The following is a 13,995-nucleotide window of genomic DNA, read 5'->3' as shown; positions in this document are numbered from 1 at the left end:
GGGAAATTAAAACTACGTGAAAAAAGAAGGGCAGGGAGAAAGGAGAAAGAAGGGGGGTGGATTAAGAAGGAAACTGACCTATCCAGATCTGGAACGGCAGATGGTTCCTTGCCGTTTTCACTTCTTCCTGCCACTGCCTTCTCTTTCATGGCATTCATAAACCCATCCCGGGCCAAATTTCTCCCAGACATTTCACAAAGTGGGCTATCTCTTAGCCTGTTTGCAAACCCACTTGAATTGTCAGCCGAAACTCCACTGGAAATAGTACTATAACTTAAGTCAGTCCTTGAGAGTTGTGTGGTGTCATGGTAGCTTCGGGGCCTTGAGATGGTAGTATGCATCCTGATTGTATTAACCTGCCAAATCCCCATCTCTATTCAATAATTTCAAAGGAACCCCCTACAACAAGAGTGCCACATATATCACTGCAATAGCAGTTACCATACCTTATCAACGAACTTGTCTGAGACAGTGTTTCTATCCTCTTCAAGTTCTAGTGACCTTAGCCTTTGCAAATCTGCTTTCAGTCTTTGTATCTCAAGATCTCGCCTTTGAACCTCCATCTTGAGTCTCTTTATCTGCGGATCCTTCTCATCATCTCTCCCTCGATCATTGAAAGACCGGCTTCGGAGTCCATAACTGCCATCTTCGACAATGTGTGTTCGGTACATGATGCTGCCTTTCTTGGCATCATAGATGGGGGAGACATAAATGCAGCTGTAGTGCCCGGAAGCAAAATGTTCACATGGGACTTGCACAAGACCAGTCAGGTTATCTTGGATCACATGCATGGGTGTTTTTTTCATGGACTCCGACCTTTCAAGCATCTGCAGGCGACTTTCTAGTTGCCCTACAGCAGCTTCAGCATTCTCCCATGCCATTTCTTGCTTTCTTACCATATCAAAAAGCTCCAAATTCGAATCAGCATGGATGTTATTCATATCAGCATGGTGCCCCATGTCACTAAGGTAATTGTTATCACTGTGAAAAGAACCCCTTCCCGATCCTCCTCCATGAACCTTCGCTGATTGCACTTGATTAATGCCAAGTGTGTGTGTACCACTCTCAGACAGTTCTGGCATGGTTTTTGACATATGTAGTGCTTTTTTTCGCAAACCCCTGATACCAAAGCCTCAAAACATCTGGTGAATCTTGTGCTGTTCTCAAACAAAATTATCGTAATGTGCGATAACAAGTATGATTCAGCATTGACCTACGATTGCAAATCCCCTACTTCTCCTTAGTTAAGTGACATGTGATTATGGACTGGATAACTTGCCTCTTGGATTAGAGATTTAGATTGGATATGTCCTCTCTAAATCTCCTTAGATTAGGGACTTAGATTGGATATTTCCTCCCAAAATCTCCTTGAGTTAGGATTACACATCCAACCCAAAGGCTATAGATTTTTTGATTGAGATGAGCATAATCTGCATGTCAATCTGATTGGTGTATTAGACCATTAGTAGATATAAGCAAATCTAGATGGCATTGATGAAGGGAATCTAATCCATGAGAAATTTGAATTAACATAATAATAACTGCAAAATGGAGGACAAGAGGATTAAAGCAAACTGGTGTTATTACCTTGATTGGGGAGACGCGGGAAATGTTGAATTGTGGGTTGCAAGCAGGAGGACAAGCTGTGATGTGGGCGATTGAAGTATCGTCGGCATGTGAGAGGAACTGACCTCCAAAGAAAAAGAAAAGGACGAGAGTTTTTCCCCCCCCTTTTCTTTCTTGCAACAACAAGAATGCAAGAACGTGGCGGGAGGACGCAGGCACGACGCCTCACATCTTGACACATGGCGCTCCTGCCGTACATCCCAATGTTGCCGGCACGCAGCTTTTTTTTTTAAAGAAAAAAAAATAGAAATTATTTCCTATAAATTGACCTTATTTCTCTCTCTCACTCTCACTCTCTCTCTCTCTCTCTCTCTCTCTCTATATATATATATATATATAAAGAAGGAAGAGTTTCACTAAGCTTCCGTGTTGCAAGAATTTAGAGGTTTGGGAGGCAATTTGGAGGTTCGGAGAGGTAGGCTCCTATTACTCTAGGAATTTGAAAAATATCAAGCTGGGTCGGCCCACTAGTCCCTTACAAAAAGAGTGTCATATTATTTCCTTTTAATCTTACGAGTATGTACGTATATGTGCACAAAAATTATCAGTAGTGCCTATGCTTCCCAAAGTGGAGGTACTAGTTTAGAATCTCCCCTTGTGGCAATCTTGAAAAATTGAACGTATACTTTAGGAATATTCTTTCTTTCCTCTGTTTTTTCAAAAACGTAAAAGGGGGGATTACTGACCATCCGTTTGTTGTGTGTATAAGTATAGAAGGGCTTTTACCAACCTAAAATCTTAGGTCCTCCAAACTCATCAAATCCAAAGTTTCTTCTACCCATGCACCCCACTTTGAAGGAGGCTAACGATTTCAACTTACACCTAGCTTAGTCTACAAAAGAAGGCTTGTCCTTTAGCTCAACTTTAGCTCAATTGCCCCATTTCATTGACAGCATTCCTACCTTTACCACCTCCCTCTAGATGCCCTCTAGTTGCCCTCAAGGTCAACTTGCACCTTTAGCTCGGTCTACAAAAGAAGGCTTGCCCTCTAGCTCAACTTTACACAAAAAAAATGTAATGAAGGTGACCCAGAGACTAAAGGAATACATTTTTAGCACAAGAATTGGAGATATAGAATAAAGATACCCACAAGCCGAGGTCTTCCCCTCCTAATTTGGATAGCAAGTGATATGTTGTGTGAATGTTAGGAGTAAGGGGGAGTGCTATGTGACCCTCAAATGAAGAAAGAGTTGTACTAGTCATAGGACTAAGGTTCAAAGGCTCAAAGGAGGCCTAAATGTGAAGAACTATATAGAATGTCCAACCCAAAGGGTGGCCCAAAGAAAGCACCTAGAAGGTGAGAAAAGCCCAAGTGGGTGCTCATTTCAAGGGAGATGGTCCTTAAATCTAGGTAGAATTAGAGGATAGCTTAATCAAGCTTATGAGTCATAGTTAGTGGCTAATGGAGATGTAGTCAAGCCTATATAAAGGCTTTATCTGATGGAATCTAATGGAATGAGTATGGATTTACAATGAGAATTATACTCTTGTTATGCTTATCTTGTGTGTTTCATAATCTCGCTCATTTTTCTTCTTAATCAAATTTGGCCATGTTGGCTTGCTATGAGCCTCCCTAGCTTAGCAATTTTAACATGGTGTCAAAGCCCCTTAGGGTTGGCGTAATTAAAGAGAGTGATTCAATTATCTCCTTGGTTTCATAGATATTAGGATTCCATTTTCATATTTCTCCTTCTCCTTGCCATTTGGGTGTATACAAAGAGAGAGGGAGAGAGAGGTAGATTTCCACACCTTTCATAGCTCACTATAAATCTGCATATAGCAGTGGGGCAGCAAATAGCCTATAACAGCAAGATAGACATTCATTCTCTATGCATAGAGAGCAAGATAGACATTCATTCTCTATGCATAGAGGAAACTAAAGAATAACTCCCTGGCAACATAGACAACAGATTCCTTACTATAGCCACACCGAAAGAAGGGTAACATAAGAGAGAGAAGAGAGACAAAGCTCAAACTCTATATCTACAGCTTTGAGCACAATGCAAAGAAGGTGAAACCTCAAGTCATCACACGAGCAATGCAACAAGTGTATAGTATACTCTGATAATGGTTCTAGGACAAATCCACAGAATCCCTACTCTTAGACCGCATTGAAGGGCTTATGGGATCACCCTTAACATTTAGAGAGCTCTTTGGCAGAGTTTGTAGCACTCGTACATGGAAACAAAGATTTCCACTTTTATTTGGCTTTCTCTACATGGTGGCCTTGCCACCAACCAATGGAGATCAGTCATTAGTGCTGGCCCAGCTTGTCCAAGATGTGCAAGAGCTTTAGAGACACTCTACCATTGCTTATGGGAGTGCAGGGAGGCACACAGGATTTAGATTGCAATAGCACACCTTTTTAGAAAGATGAGGAGAGATGCCTACATTTGTTTTGGTGCTACTGTTTGGTTGACAAGGTCGGACCCGCAAATCAAGTTTGAAGGAAACGACAGATATGGTCATGCAAGTTACCTAGGGAGTGGGTCGATGGCACCATCTTCAAGACATGCCCTAATCAAACCATGTACCTCTAGCACATAGATTGGACACCGCATGGGAGTTCATTGCTAACATCACAGCTTGGCACATCTGGAAGACTAGATGCACTAAAGCCATGGAGGACACTTTGGTTTATGATAACATTGCATTTGCACGAACTAGTGTGATATTATCCACACAATCATGGCCACTTGGGCCAGGGTTCAAGGATCTTCGATGGCTGCAAAGAGAACCGTCGCCAATTCATGAGAATGGGATCATGGCATCTATTTCTCTCTCCCATGTGGGGCCTTGCTAGAAACACAAGGCACCAAATTGATTGAGATTTCCCCCTTGCTTGGTCTGAAATCTCCCTTGTTATATTTTTTTCATACTCAATAGAAGTTTCTTTTCTAGTGAAAAATAATAATAATCCTTATCTACATTTGCCAAGCGCATCTGAATCAAGCCATCAACATACACACCAAACAAAAGAAGGTAAAACACAATGGAGTTTAGAGCATTGAGGGAGAGAGGACACACCAAGAGACTACTGTGAGAGAGCCTCTCCCGAACCTCTTCGACCTTCACAGTGAAACGGCATACTCTCTTGCTTCCCCTATGGGTCCATTACTTGTCAACTCATTAATTAACCCTTTTTAGAATATGTTGACATCAAATTTTTTGGCTTGTGTGAGAAGAATAAACTGCCCATCTAGCTTATCTGAAGCAAGAAAAGGAACATATTATAGCCATTTAGAGCCCGTGTTCTATAATTTTCAATCATGAGATAGCTACAATGTTTGGACTCCAAGGCTTTTTCCAAGAGTCTTTCAATCATAAGATGGTTATAATGTTTTGACAAGGCTTTTGCCAAGAGTCTATCCTAGTAACTCATGGAGTCCATATAAAGGCTAATGGTATAAATCCACAATCTTTTTAAGACATGCCCAAACTAATGTGAAACCAAGGCCATAATAGAGTTCATATAACAAAATTCACATGAAGTCTAATGTTATAAATCCAGAATCTTCTTACAGGATGTCCAAGCTAAAGTGAAACCATGGGCATAGTATATAAGTGACCTTTCACCACTTAGTGGAGATACTTTTACACATAATAGAGCAAGCTCTCTTGGCTAACTCATCTAAGAGAATGAGCTTGAAAAAAAGGCATTCCATCGTGTGTTGTGCCTTCCATTTTCATGCGCGCGCGCGCGTGCGTGTGTGTGTGTGTGTGTGTGTGTGTGTGTGTGTGTGTGAGAGAGAGAGAGAGAGAGAGAGAGAGAGAGAGAGAGAGACATCCCATGAAACATCACAATGAGTGACAACAATGGAGCACGCGAGAAGTGACATAAGTAACACCTTGAAGCACGGCTCAATGTAGATGATCAATAAGTTCCCAATGACAATTATACACATATTCTAGCCTGAGGAGAGAAATACATCGCTCTTTACTTGACTTGTGAAGATGGACACATGCTCACGACAAAGGTAAAGATAGACTGTGAAGATCCTACAAATCAACATGATCTAGTGAGTGAACCTTCAGACTATTCTGTACACCCATTTTAATAGTTGAAGAGCTAAGTGTGTGAGCTTCTTTATACCAATACCCACAATGATAGCATAGAGTACATAGCTCACAAAGCACCATCTTGTGGTAACGAAAGCCAAGAGACACCTTCCTTTCTGATGTCTATGTTGATAGCTAAGCCAACCTTTGAATCTTGTGATGTGCATATTAAGTATTAGGGAGTATCCATGCTCTGGCTAGTGTTCTTTTCTATCCACAATGTCAAGGTCAAGGTACACACGATGCCCACTTATATTACTAAAAATAAATTTAGGTGTAGCTTCCCTGGAAATCGCTGTAAGGCAACTACAAGGAAAGTCATCTATTAGTGAGTATAAATTGTCCAATTTATAGTGCTGGATGTGCTATTATTTCAAGTTTCAGCCTTGTAGGATTTGCAATGCACCATGTGTCATGGATCCTTATGGCTGCCATTATATATGGCTCACGCTTGGAGAGTGCTTACAGGTAAACAGGAACGATCATTACAAAAGTTCAAGATGATTGAAGGCAAAGATACACCGCACTTTGTACAAAACGATAAAAGAATTTTAATATCCTCAAAAAAGCAAAGTAGCAAAAGCCTCCTGCATGGGTCTCCTCCTAACCTTTGATGCTCCTGGGCTTCTTGCCTCTCCATTGCACCTTTCATCTGTTGTTTGATTCACTATAGTAAGTGAAGGAACCAGCATACATGTAAGTCCAACTTGCCTTGTGATATGCTTTGAGTATATTCTGGTTACTGTGAAGCCCCAGCATGTCCAGCAAACTTTAAAAACTTAGAGAAGTTTAATGTGATGTGTATCTGGCACACGCAACAACTTGGGCCAATAGAATGACTCTTGTGGATAGGCCACAATGAGTCTTACCACTACAAATTGAGTAAAAAAATCAAAAGCAATTTTGGTGCTTCATACAAGGGCCTGACTTCTACTTATATTACATCAGCAAGTACATCTGCCTATAGGAGATTTACACACTACAAAACAAACGAGGGTTAGTAAGGTTTAGAAAACTCGGGGTTCGTTTCCTCGATATGTAAGTGTAAGGTAAAGCCTTAGGGAAATGTTGACATTGCAAAATCTTCAGTATATGGTTGCTCCTTGTCCTCAGTAATGAGTGATGTATCATAAGCATCCCCTTCAAAGTGGGCCTGTGCATTAAGGAATCGAGATGTCAGATTGTGGCCTGCAGGCTCAAAATTTATGTTCGCATAGGGATCTCAGATTAAAATGATCACAACAGCGTAGGATGCGATATAAAAGTACACTCATGCCTGCTTCACATATGTTGCCTGCCCCCAGTGGATGTCAGATGTGTCAGAATGTTTACCTTTGTCTTCTGGTAGCCCTCAACCAGCCTTCGGTACTGTTCTCGAGCTTCCGGAGATCTAACCATGGACTGTACTCTTGCAAGGGCCTTCTCCAATCCCGCCTCTATCTGTTTCCTTCCAGCTTTAAGAAAGTCATCATCTCCATCACTTCCGCCCTGCTGCTCTTCCTTCCGTCTAACTGATTCAAAGCCACGTAAACCCTTGCCTTTTCTCCGCCACCTTAGAATAGCTTTCTCAACAATACTAACCGACCAGATAATCTTTTTATACTGTTTCCGGACTTGATGTCCCCTGAAATGGGCCTGATTAGAGACAACACACGTCAATACATCAGACCACATTTCCAAAAACTTTTATCACACATCAAAGGAGGCAATGATGCCATCGATTCTAGTGATTTGGAAAAAAAGAAGAAACAAGAGACTAATTTCTTCATTCGGAGCCTGCCTTTGTTACCAAGAGAAAGAGAGGAGGGGGGGAAGAGAGAGAGAGGAGGGGGGGACCTTGTCAAATCTTTAATTGCTATAAATATTAAATCAGCTAATATTGTTATGAAATTATTGATATGTATTACCAAAAAAATACTAATAATGTTGTGTAGATAAAGATTTTCAATGCTAACTAAAAAATATGAATAGTGAAGTTCACAAATATATGTAATGTTTTTATAATGTAAGTTTACAAAAACAACATCAATGTGACCTGTTCCTATTTTTGATAAGAACCCCTTCTTTTAAATTATGTTTTTTTTTTGTAAAAATGAAATGAAATGTTATATTAACGTCTTCAAAAGGCCATAATGACCTATGAGACCAAAAAGTTACATCATGGTGGATCTAATACAATGTCTGGATAAAAAACCAGAAAATGGAAAAGAAAAATAGAGATGATACTACTGGCACCTAGAAAATGAAACTGGAACTGGAAGGTAAACAGAAACCCTTATAGGGTGTGAATATAGTGAGGGGGGGCTACGCTATGGAGGTGAGAGAGAGAGAGAGAGAGAGAGAGAGAGAGTTATATTAACATCTATGGAAGACCCCAAGGGTCTATGAGACCATAAGTAATACAATGGTACCGTGGATATACTGAGCCATGGAAGAACTAAAAAGGAAATGAAGAAATGGAAAAAACACTAATGTCCAGATTGCAGATGATTATCTTATGATCCCTCCTCAACCAGTACCAATCTCAGGGCAGAAAGAGGGTCAGGCCTATGTGATGGGAGCATGTCATGATGGCGGAGAACCTCCCAGATCTATCTCTGTGTGGTGGAGGGTCCTGATACTCTGGGTCGGGGATGTCTAGCTCGTAGAATGGATTGAGCTCTCTCGCTAACAACGCCTCTGGGACGCAGAGCCAAAGCGCGGGTATGGGTGTTGGGCTCTGATGTCGTACCAGATGCCCTGGTATGGGTGTGGACTCTGATGTGGATGCATGTACCACAAAGAATGATGTGATGGCTCTCTGGGAGGTGTCCTGACTCCTTTCAGGGCTTGGCCTGTCTCTCAGCATGCTGCCTCAACACTACATCCCTGCGTCGTCTGAGCTCCATCAAGTACATGCCCAGGCATCTCTGATCCTCCTATTGTATCACCCAAGTGGCCCAAATCCCTCTCGGAAAAAGCCAATGGAATCTCCCCTGTATCTCGTAGTAAGCCGAGCACTAAACATATAATTGCCTCATCCTCCCCCGTATCATGTAGTAAGCCGGACAGCCTAGACATGCATACAGTATATACATGCATATATATATATATATATATATAGAGAGAGAGAGAGAGAGAACTGCATGTAATGGGAAGGTACTAAATAAAGGCAATGTCGATGAACCTTTTTCTTGATAATTTTTAAAAGCAAGTTTAAGCAAAAATTACCTGTCACTTAGACCGACCTTATACAAAAGCAAGCCCCCAAAAAAAAAAAAAAAAGTCCTCAATACCTGAATCTTAACAACATGCTGGCGAAACAGAAGAAACTCCCGACGCCCTTTCCAGCCACGGTACTTTTGCTGTATGCGTATGGCAGCAGAGTGTGAGACTTCATCATCTTCATAGATTAATCCACTTTTGTATGACTTTTGAGCAGCCACAATGTATTGTGCCTCCTCATTAGAGATCCCATACTCGTCCTCCTCAAGCCGATAGGACTCCTGCTTCTTTTTGAACGACTGAACACGGAATGCTGACTGGATACGAGCCGCAGCCTGGGCAGCATTTCGTACAGCGGCAAGTGAATCCTGTAAAGACAGTTGCTCCTCTGATTCTCCCACCCTTGGCTGGACAACAGTCCTTTCCGACAAGGTTTCTACTGCATCATCAGCAGCTGAGATACTTTCATTCAATTTCGACTTCAACGTCAGTGATGAGAGATGGCTTGTAAGCGATGACTCTGCAAGGTAACCGGCGATTCCTTTGTGATGCTCAGCCGAAGCTAGATCGGCTGGAGTTTGACCGGCTGGGAATGCATTTCTAGGATCGGTTTTGGCCCCTGGATCTGCACCAGCAGCCAGAAGTGCTACCACCATTGCCTCCCTACAAGAAATGGAGATGTTTACCTTCATATGGTGCTATAATTTCAAGAAATTAACATGTGAAAAATACAGACCCAGATCACCTCCTGTACATGGTATCCAATACTTGGTCACAATAACAAAATTAATAAAGTTCACCATTTAAGACCAGGCAGTTTTTGATTACTTTGTGTCCACAGTCCTACACAGGCACCCACATGGCGCGCACAACATGTTCCGTGCTTATCTTTCAAATACTGACCTCTTATATGGAAGTCCAAATAAGCACAATTTTAGCCACCATCTCTCTCGAAATTACTTATTTATTTACTTATATCTATTTAAGGCTACAAATTGTTGTGAGAGATGCGTGCAGCAATTCACCTGCCACAATGTGCAGCCCAGTGAAGAGCAGTCCATCCACGTGAGTCTCGGAAATTGATGTTTACTCCGGCAGCCAATGTTGGCACAATGATCCAAGTATACCCAAGTGCAGCTCCCATGTGCAAAACTCCCAATCCATGATCATCCAAAACAGCTGCACCTTTACCCCCTTCCAGAACCTTCCTTGAAAGCCAAAGTTGTAGCTTTTCTTTCAAGAGTTTCTGAATAAACTGCTCCTTTAGATTCGTTGCAAGACAACCCGACTCAGTAAGTTGGTCTTCCATCTGTTCCCACTCTTCAAACAAAACCAAAGAGCTCAAATCACCAGGTAAATCTCTAGAAGCTTCATCAGGTTTGGAGGTTAGCGATGACAATGATGACGAGGAGAGCATTCGTGCAAGACGAATCTGAAACAGCATGTCTTTCTTATTCAAAGGTGCCCCTTCCGGTGCTTCAGCAGAAGAAAACCTGGACTCGGCACGAAACTCAAATTCTCTAACTTCACTGCATGCAATCCTATCGTTTCGTGTAATATAAAAAGGAACCTTGCCAGGTGCATGATGGGGAGCATTGCATCTCAAAACCCCTGGCTGCAAAAACTCTGCAGGAACCTCCACATCCCCAAACATACAACACCATTTAAATTCGGAAGGATCCTTCACCATGTCCCCAAAGGTCCCAGTGACAAGTACCTGCAAAAGTAAGTAACATATGGGAGCCATGAATCAACTCCATGTACTAAAAAACACAGTAACACACATAATGTTATGAAAAATTAAAAACAACTGGCACCAATCCAAACACTACAATAATGGTGCTATCGTAAACAATTGAGGAATTTATTTATGAGGGGCCTGCCTTTGTTGGCCAGAAGAAGAGATATGGAAGAAGGGAGAGAGAAAGAGAGAGAGAGAGAGAGAGAGAGAGAGAGAAGAGGGAGGAGAAAGAAGATGGGGGGGGGGTATATACTAAATGCAATTTCTTATTTTAAGCTCATAATTTGAAGCAGTCCTAAGCTCAAAATGCGAACTGTTGCCCAGAGTCCCCTTTTCCAAATGCAAGCAGTACTGACCTTGGTATCAGTAGTTGAAAGGGCGTTGTCAGGTGAATACTCTGAGATCGCAAAAAACTTCTCGTGTGGAAGTGAGGAAATCAATCCAATATCTAGTTGCATCTGCTGCGTTAGGCTAGGGACTTCTTCTGCAAGTGCACTGGCCCAATATGTTGAATCTGATGACAGTGGTAATATCGAGTTCTCAACATCCCCTCCAATATCTTGACTCATCCATCTTCCAAAGCTGTCATACTTTTTGAATGTATCATGCTCATCATGGTGAGTAGGAGTGTCGGCTTGAAAATCTCTGAAGACATTCGGATAGGACTGCACTAGAGAGGTATTTCTATTGTCGGAAGCCGATATATCAAACTTGCCGAGGTCTTGTTGTGGGATATAGGGCTGCTCAACGACTGGGTATGGCTGAGGAAATTGAAGCTGAGACTGTTGGGACACGTTCAGAAAATTACTATCAAAGCTGTCAAAAAGACCACTCTGTGCATGCCCATTATCGCTCAGCTGTGCCAGAACAGCACCCCAAGGAGTCATGTTGGAGCTCTGCTTATTGACCACCTGTAAATCACCTATGAAAAGTTAGTAATCTCTTGATTAAGTAATCAATCTTGTAGTATAGATTATGTTGTGATGATGCATTTGACTGGTTCTCTCTCTCTCTCTCTCTCTCTCTCTCTCTCTCTCTCTCTCTCCATGAGGAGGACGACACATTATGAGCCTGGACATGAGGTTCTTCTGCTGCCTACCTTATTATACACAGGGTCTATGTACCACATTGACCCTGTCTATCCTTTTGGCAGCCAGCCTTTTACTTTTTCTATGTTGACTTGACATCCAGTTTACTCGTGGTTCACATGAAACATCTTTTTGGTCTCATAGACCCTTCGAGTCTTTTGTAGACATTTGTAGCCCAACCCTCTGCTGCAGCTCATTTCCAGCTCCTCCAATCAGTCTTCTGCTGTGCACTTCTGGTAATGAACTCCAGAATATGCAAGATAGGAAACGATGTCCACAAACACCCCTTATAGAGAGCTCACTGTTTCTCGGTAAAGCATTCTCATTACCTCTTCAAATCGTATTGTCAATCAACAAGGATGGATTGCTTCACAACTGCCTTGCGACGGCAATCTTCGCGGTAGGTCGTGGTACGGTACCTCACGTGGTCTTCCCACCACAAGAAAGTGGCATCTGTCAACGCTGGTAGCTGAAAAACATCAAAATCAATTACTGCAACGAGAGTGACGGTCATCTCAGGGGTCCAATTGGGGACAACTTCAATAACAATCTTCTCATTGAACTTGGAAGATTGCACAGCTTCAAAAGCTAACTCCATTCATAAAGGAAGAACTCTTACTCCAGTAGTTCTCTTTTGGCAAGCTAATAAAGAGAACGGAAGCTGTTTGAAGAACCCGATGGACGGGACTCCGTGAAGGAGACCAACACCTCTCATCCTCGGGACTCCGTGAAGGAGACCAACACCTCTCAGGATGAAAACAGTCGGCTCTCATGCCAATTTGCAGAACGCTCCGAGTGACAGCTTTCAGACTGGGAGCAGGGCTCGTCCAGTCGCTCTACAAGCTGAATGGAGGAGCTTGGCTTGCTTGGCCCTGGAGGGATCGGGCTGTTCCACCCCGAAGGAAGCTGCCTGCTCCACCTTGTGCTCGGAATCATCAGCCTCTTGTTGTGAATGATGAACCATCATAAAGGCCAAATCCGTAGCAGCTAGAGGTGATGAGGCATGTGAAAGGAAGACACCTGTTTATGCATATACGATCTTGAAGGTGTGTCGAATGTTCCCCCATAATATGGGAAATCGAAGCTACGAGTGCCTCTGTGTCCATGACAAATAGCTAGGAACCAATGATCGACAATGAAAACTCTTCGCTTAAGATTGTTTCCAGATCCTCCAATCATCCTTCTTTTGTGCGCTTCTGATCATGAGCTCCCGATATTCGAGATGGAAAATCATATCCCCAAAAGCCCATTATAAAGGGGTCACATAGGCCTCTGACCAGTCCTAGGCCACCCAACTGCCATGAAGGGATGCCCATCCGTCCACGCTGCTGCTTGCAGTCTGTCCTGCCTAACGAGGGCTTTGGACCCTTATCACGGACCATGGAGTACCCAGATCACAGATGCCTTGGACTCTTCCTACTGGAGCTCAGGCGACATAGAGAGTCACTACTCAAAGATCCTGCCTCGCCCCCAAAAGCCCTACTGTCAGTTTACCATAACCAGTTTTTTTCCAGCCTAGAGGGGTGGATAGGAAGGCAACAGAGCCTATCACAGTGGGGATACGGGAGCCTATACCACAGTGCCCCCTCGTAGCAGGCCCATGGGAGTCACATCAAATCAGGCACCCACACTCCAGAGAGCTAGACACCCTCCTCCCGTCGGACCCCGACCACCCCCAGCTCATCAGCCCCAGATTCAGGAGATCCTGGCCCACCATCCTTACACAGCAAACTATTGACATCTCTAGCCTTCTTGTATCAACCATGATGGACATGCTCGACACGCCCTTGCCCGGCATACAAGGTTGATTGACTGTTTTTATTCAGCCCTCCCATATCCCATCACTTATTGTTCATAGTAGGATCTAGAATTTTCATCTTGTATAATCTTAGAGTCTGAGATCTTAGCTTTCAGTTTTCAGTTTTAGTTTACTATTGCTTTTTCTTATTTCATCCATGACAAGATTTCATGGACACTATGTACACATCATTTTGGTCTCATAGACCCTTTGGATCTTTTGAAGACGTTAATATAACTCTCTCTCTCTCTCTCTCTCTCTCTCATATATATATACACACCTGTGTGATCTGTGTATATGTGGGTGGGTGAGGTAGGTAGGTGGGTAATGTACAAAAAGAGGCAAATTATGATAAAATACCTGCACTGGGCTTAGTCCATCTGCATTGAAAGGATAGAACTTGTTCGTTGAGTTGGACTGTGTCTGTTGCACACAAGTATCATTTATTAAGTTCAATTTGGAACAAAATTAACATAGAG

The 13,995-nt window shown here is 42.6% G+C and overlaps 2 protein-coding genes across 7 annotated transcripts in view; both read right to left on the bottom strand.

Moving 5' to 3' along the window:
• LOC147603888 (uncharacterized) overlaps positions 1 to 1,929 on the bottom strand; it is a 32,234-nt gene extending 30,305 nt beyond the window's left edge. Inside the window, exons 1-3 of one of the 5 annotated variants that reach the window (XR_015265513.1) lie at positions 1,588 to 1,905; positions 447 to 1,119; positions 79 to 356 (exon numbers count right to left, since the gene is read on the bottom strand). Coding sequence is in view for 4 of the 5 variants with exons in the window: in XM_086795962.1 (XP_086652088.1) it covers positions 79 to 356; positions 447 to 1,119; positions 1,588 to 1,676 (1,040 nt within the window). In the remaining variant the exon portion in view is untranslated. Of the gene's footprint in view, positions 1 to 78; positions 357 to 446; positions 1,443 to 1,587 lie in introns of all 5 variants that reach the window. The other 4 variants (XM_086795962.1, XM_086795963.1, XM_086795965.1 and 1 more) reach the window with 4 other exon arrangements.
• Positions 1,930 to 6,212: 4,283 nt separating this feature from the next.
• Positions 6,213 to 13,995, bottom strand: part of LOC147603887 (calmodulin-binding transcription activator 3-like) — a 30,716-nt gene continuing 22,933 nt past the window's right edge. For both annotated transcript variants that reach the window (XM_086795960.1, XM_086795961.1), the window contains exons 7-12: positions 13,877 to 13,939; positions 10,987 to 11,541; positions 9,915 to 10,606; positions 8,961 to 9,552; positions 7,018 to 7,320; positions 6,213 to 6,838 (exon numbers count right to left, since the gene is read on the bottom strand). In XM_086795960.1, coding sequence (XP_086652086.1) covers positions 6,743 to 6,838; positions 7,018 to 7,320; positions 8,961 to 9,552; positions 9,915 to 10,606; positions 10,987 to 11,541; positions 13,877 to 13,939 — 2,301 coding nt within the window. In that variant the 3' untranslated portion in view covers positions 6,213 to 6,742. The remainder of the gene's footprint in view (positions 6,839 to 7,017; positions 7,321 to 8,960; positions 9,553 to 9,914; positions 10,607 to 10,986; positions 11,542 to 13,876; positions 13,940 to 13,995) is intronic.

The sequence above is a fragment of the Cibotium barometz genome, chromosome 63 (genome assembly GCF_041138505.1).
Source record: "Cibotium barometz isolate CiBa-2024 chromosome 63, ASM4113850v1, whole genome shotgun sequence".
Classification (NCBI taxonomy): Eukaryota; Viridiplantae; Streptophyta; class Polypodiopsida; order Cyatheales; family Cibotiaceae; genus Cibotium; species Cibotium barometz.
The sequence above is the reverse complement of the archived record's forward strand: the minus strand, read 5'-3'. Positions and strand labels throughout refer to the sequence as shown.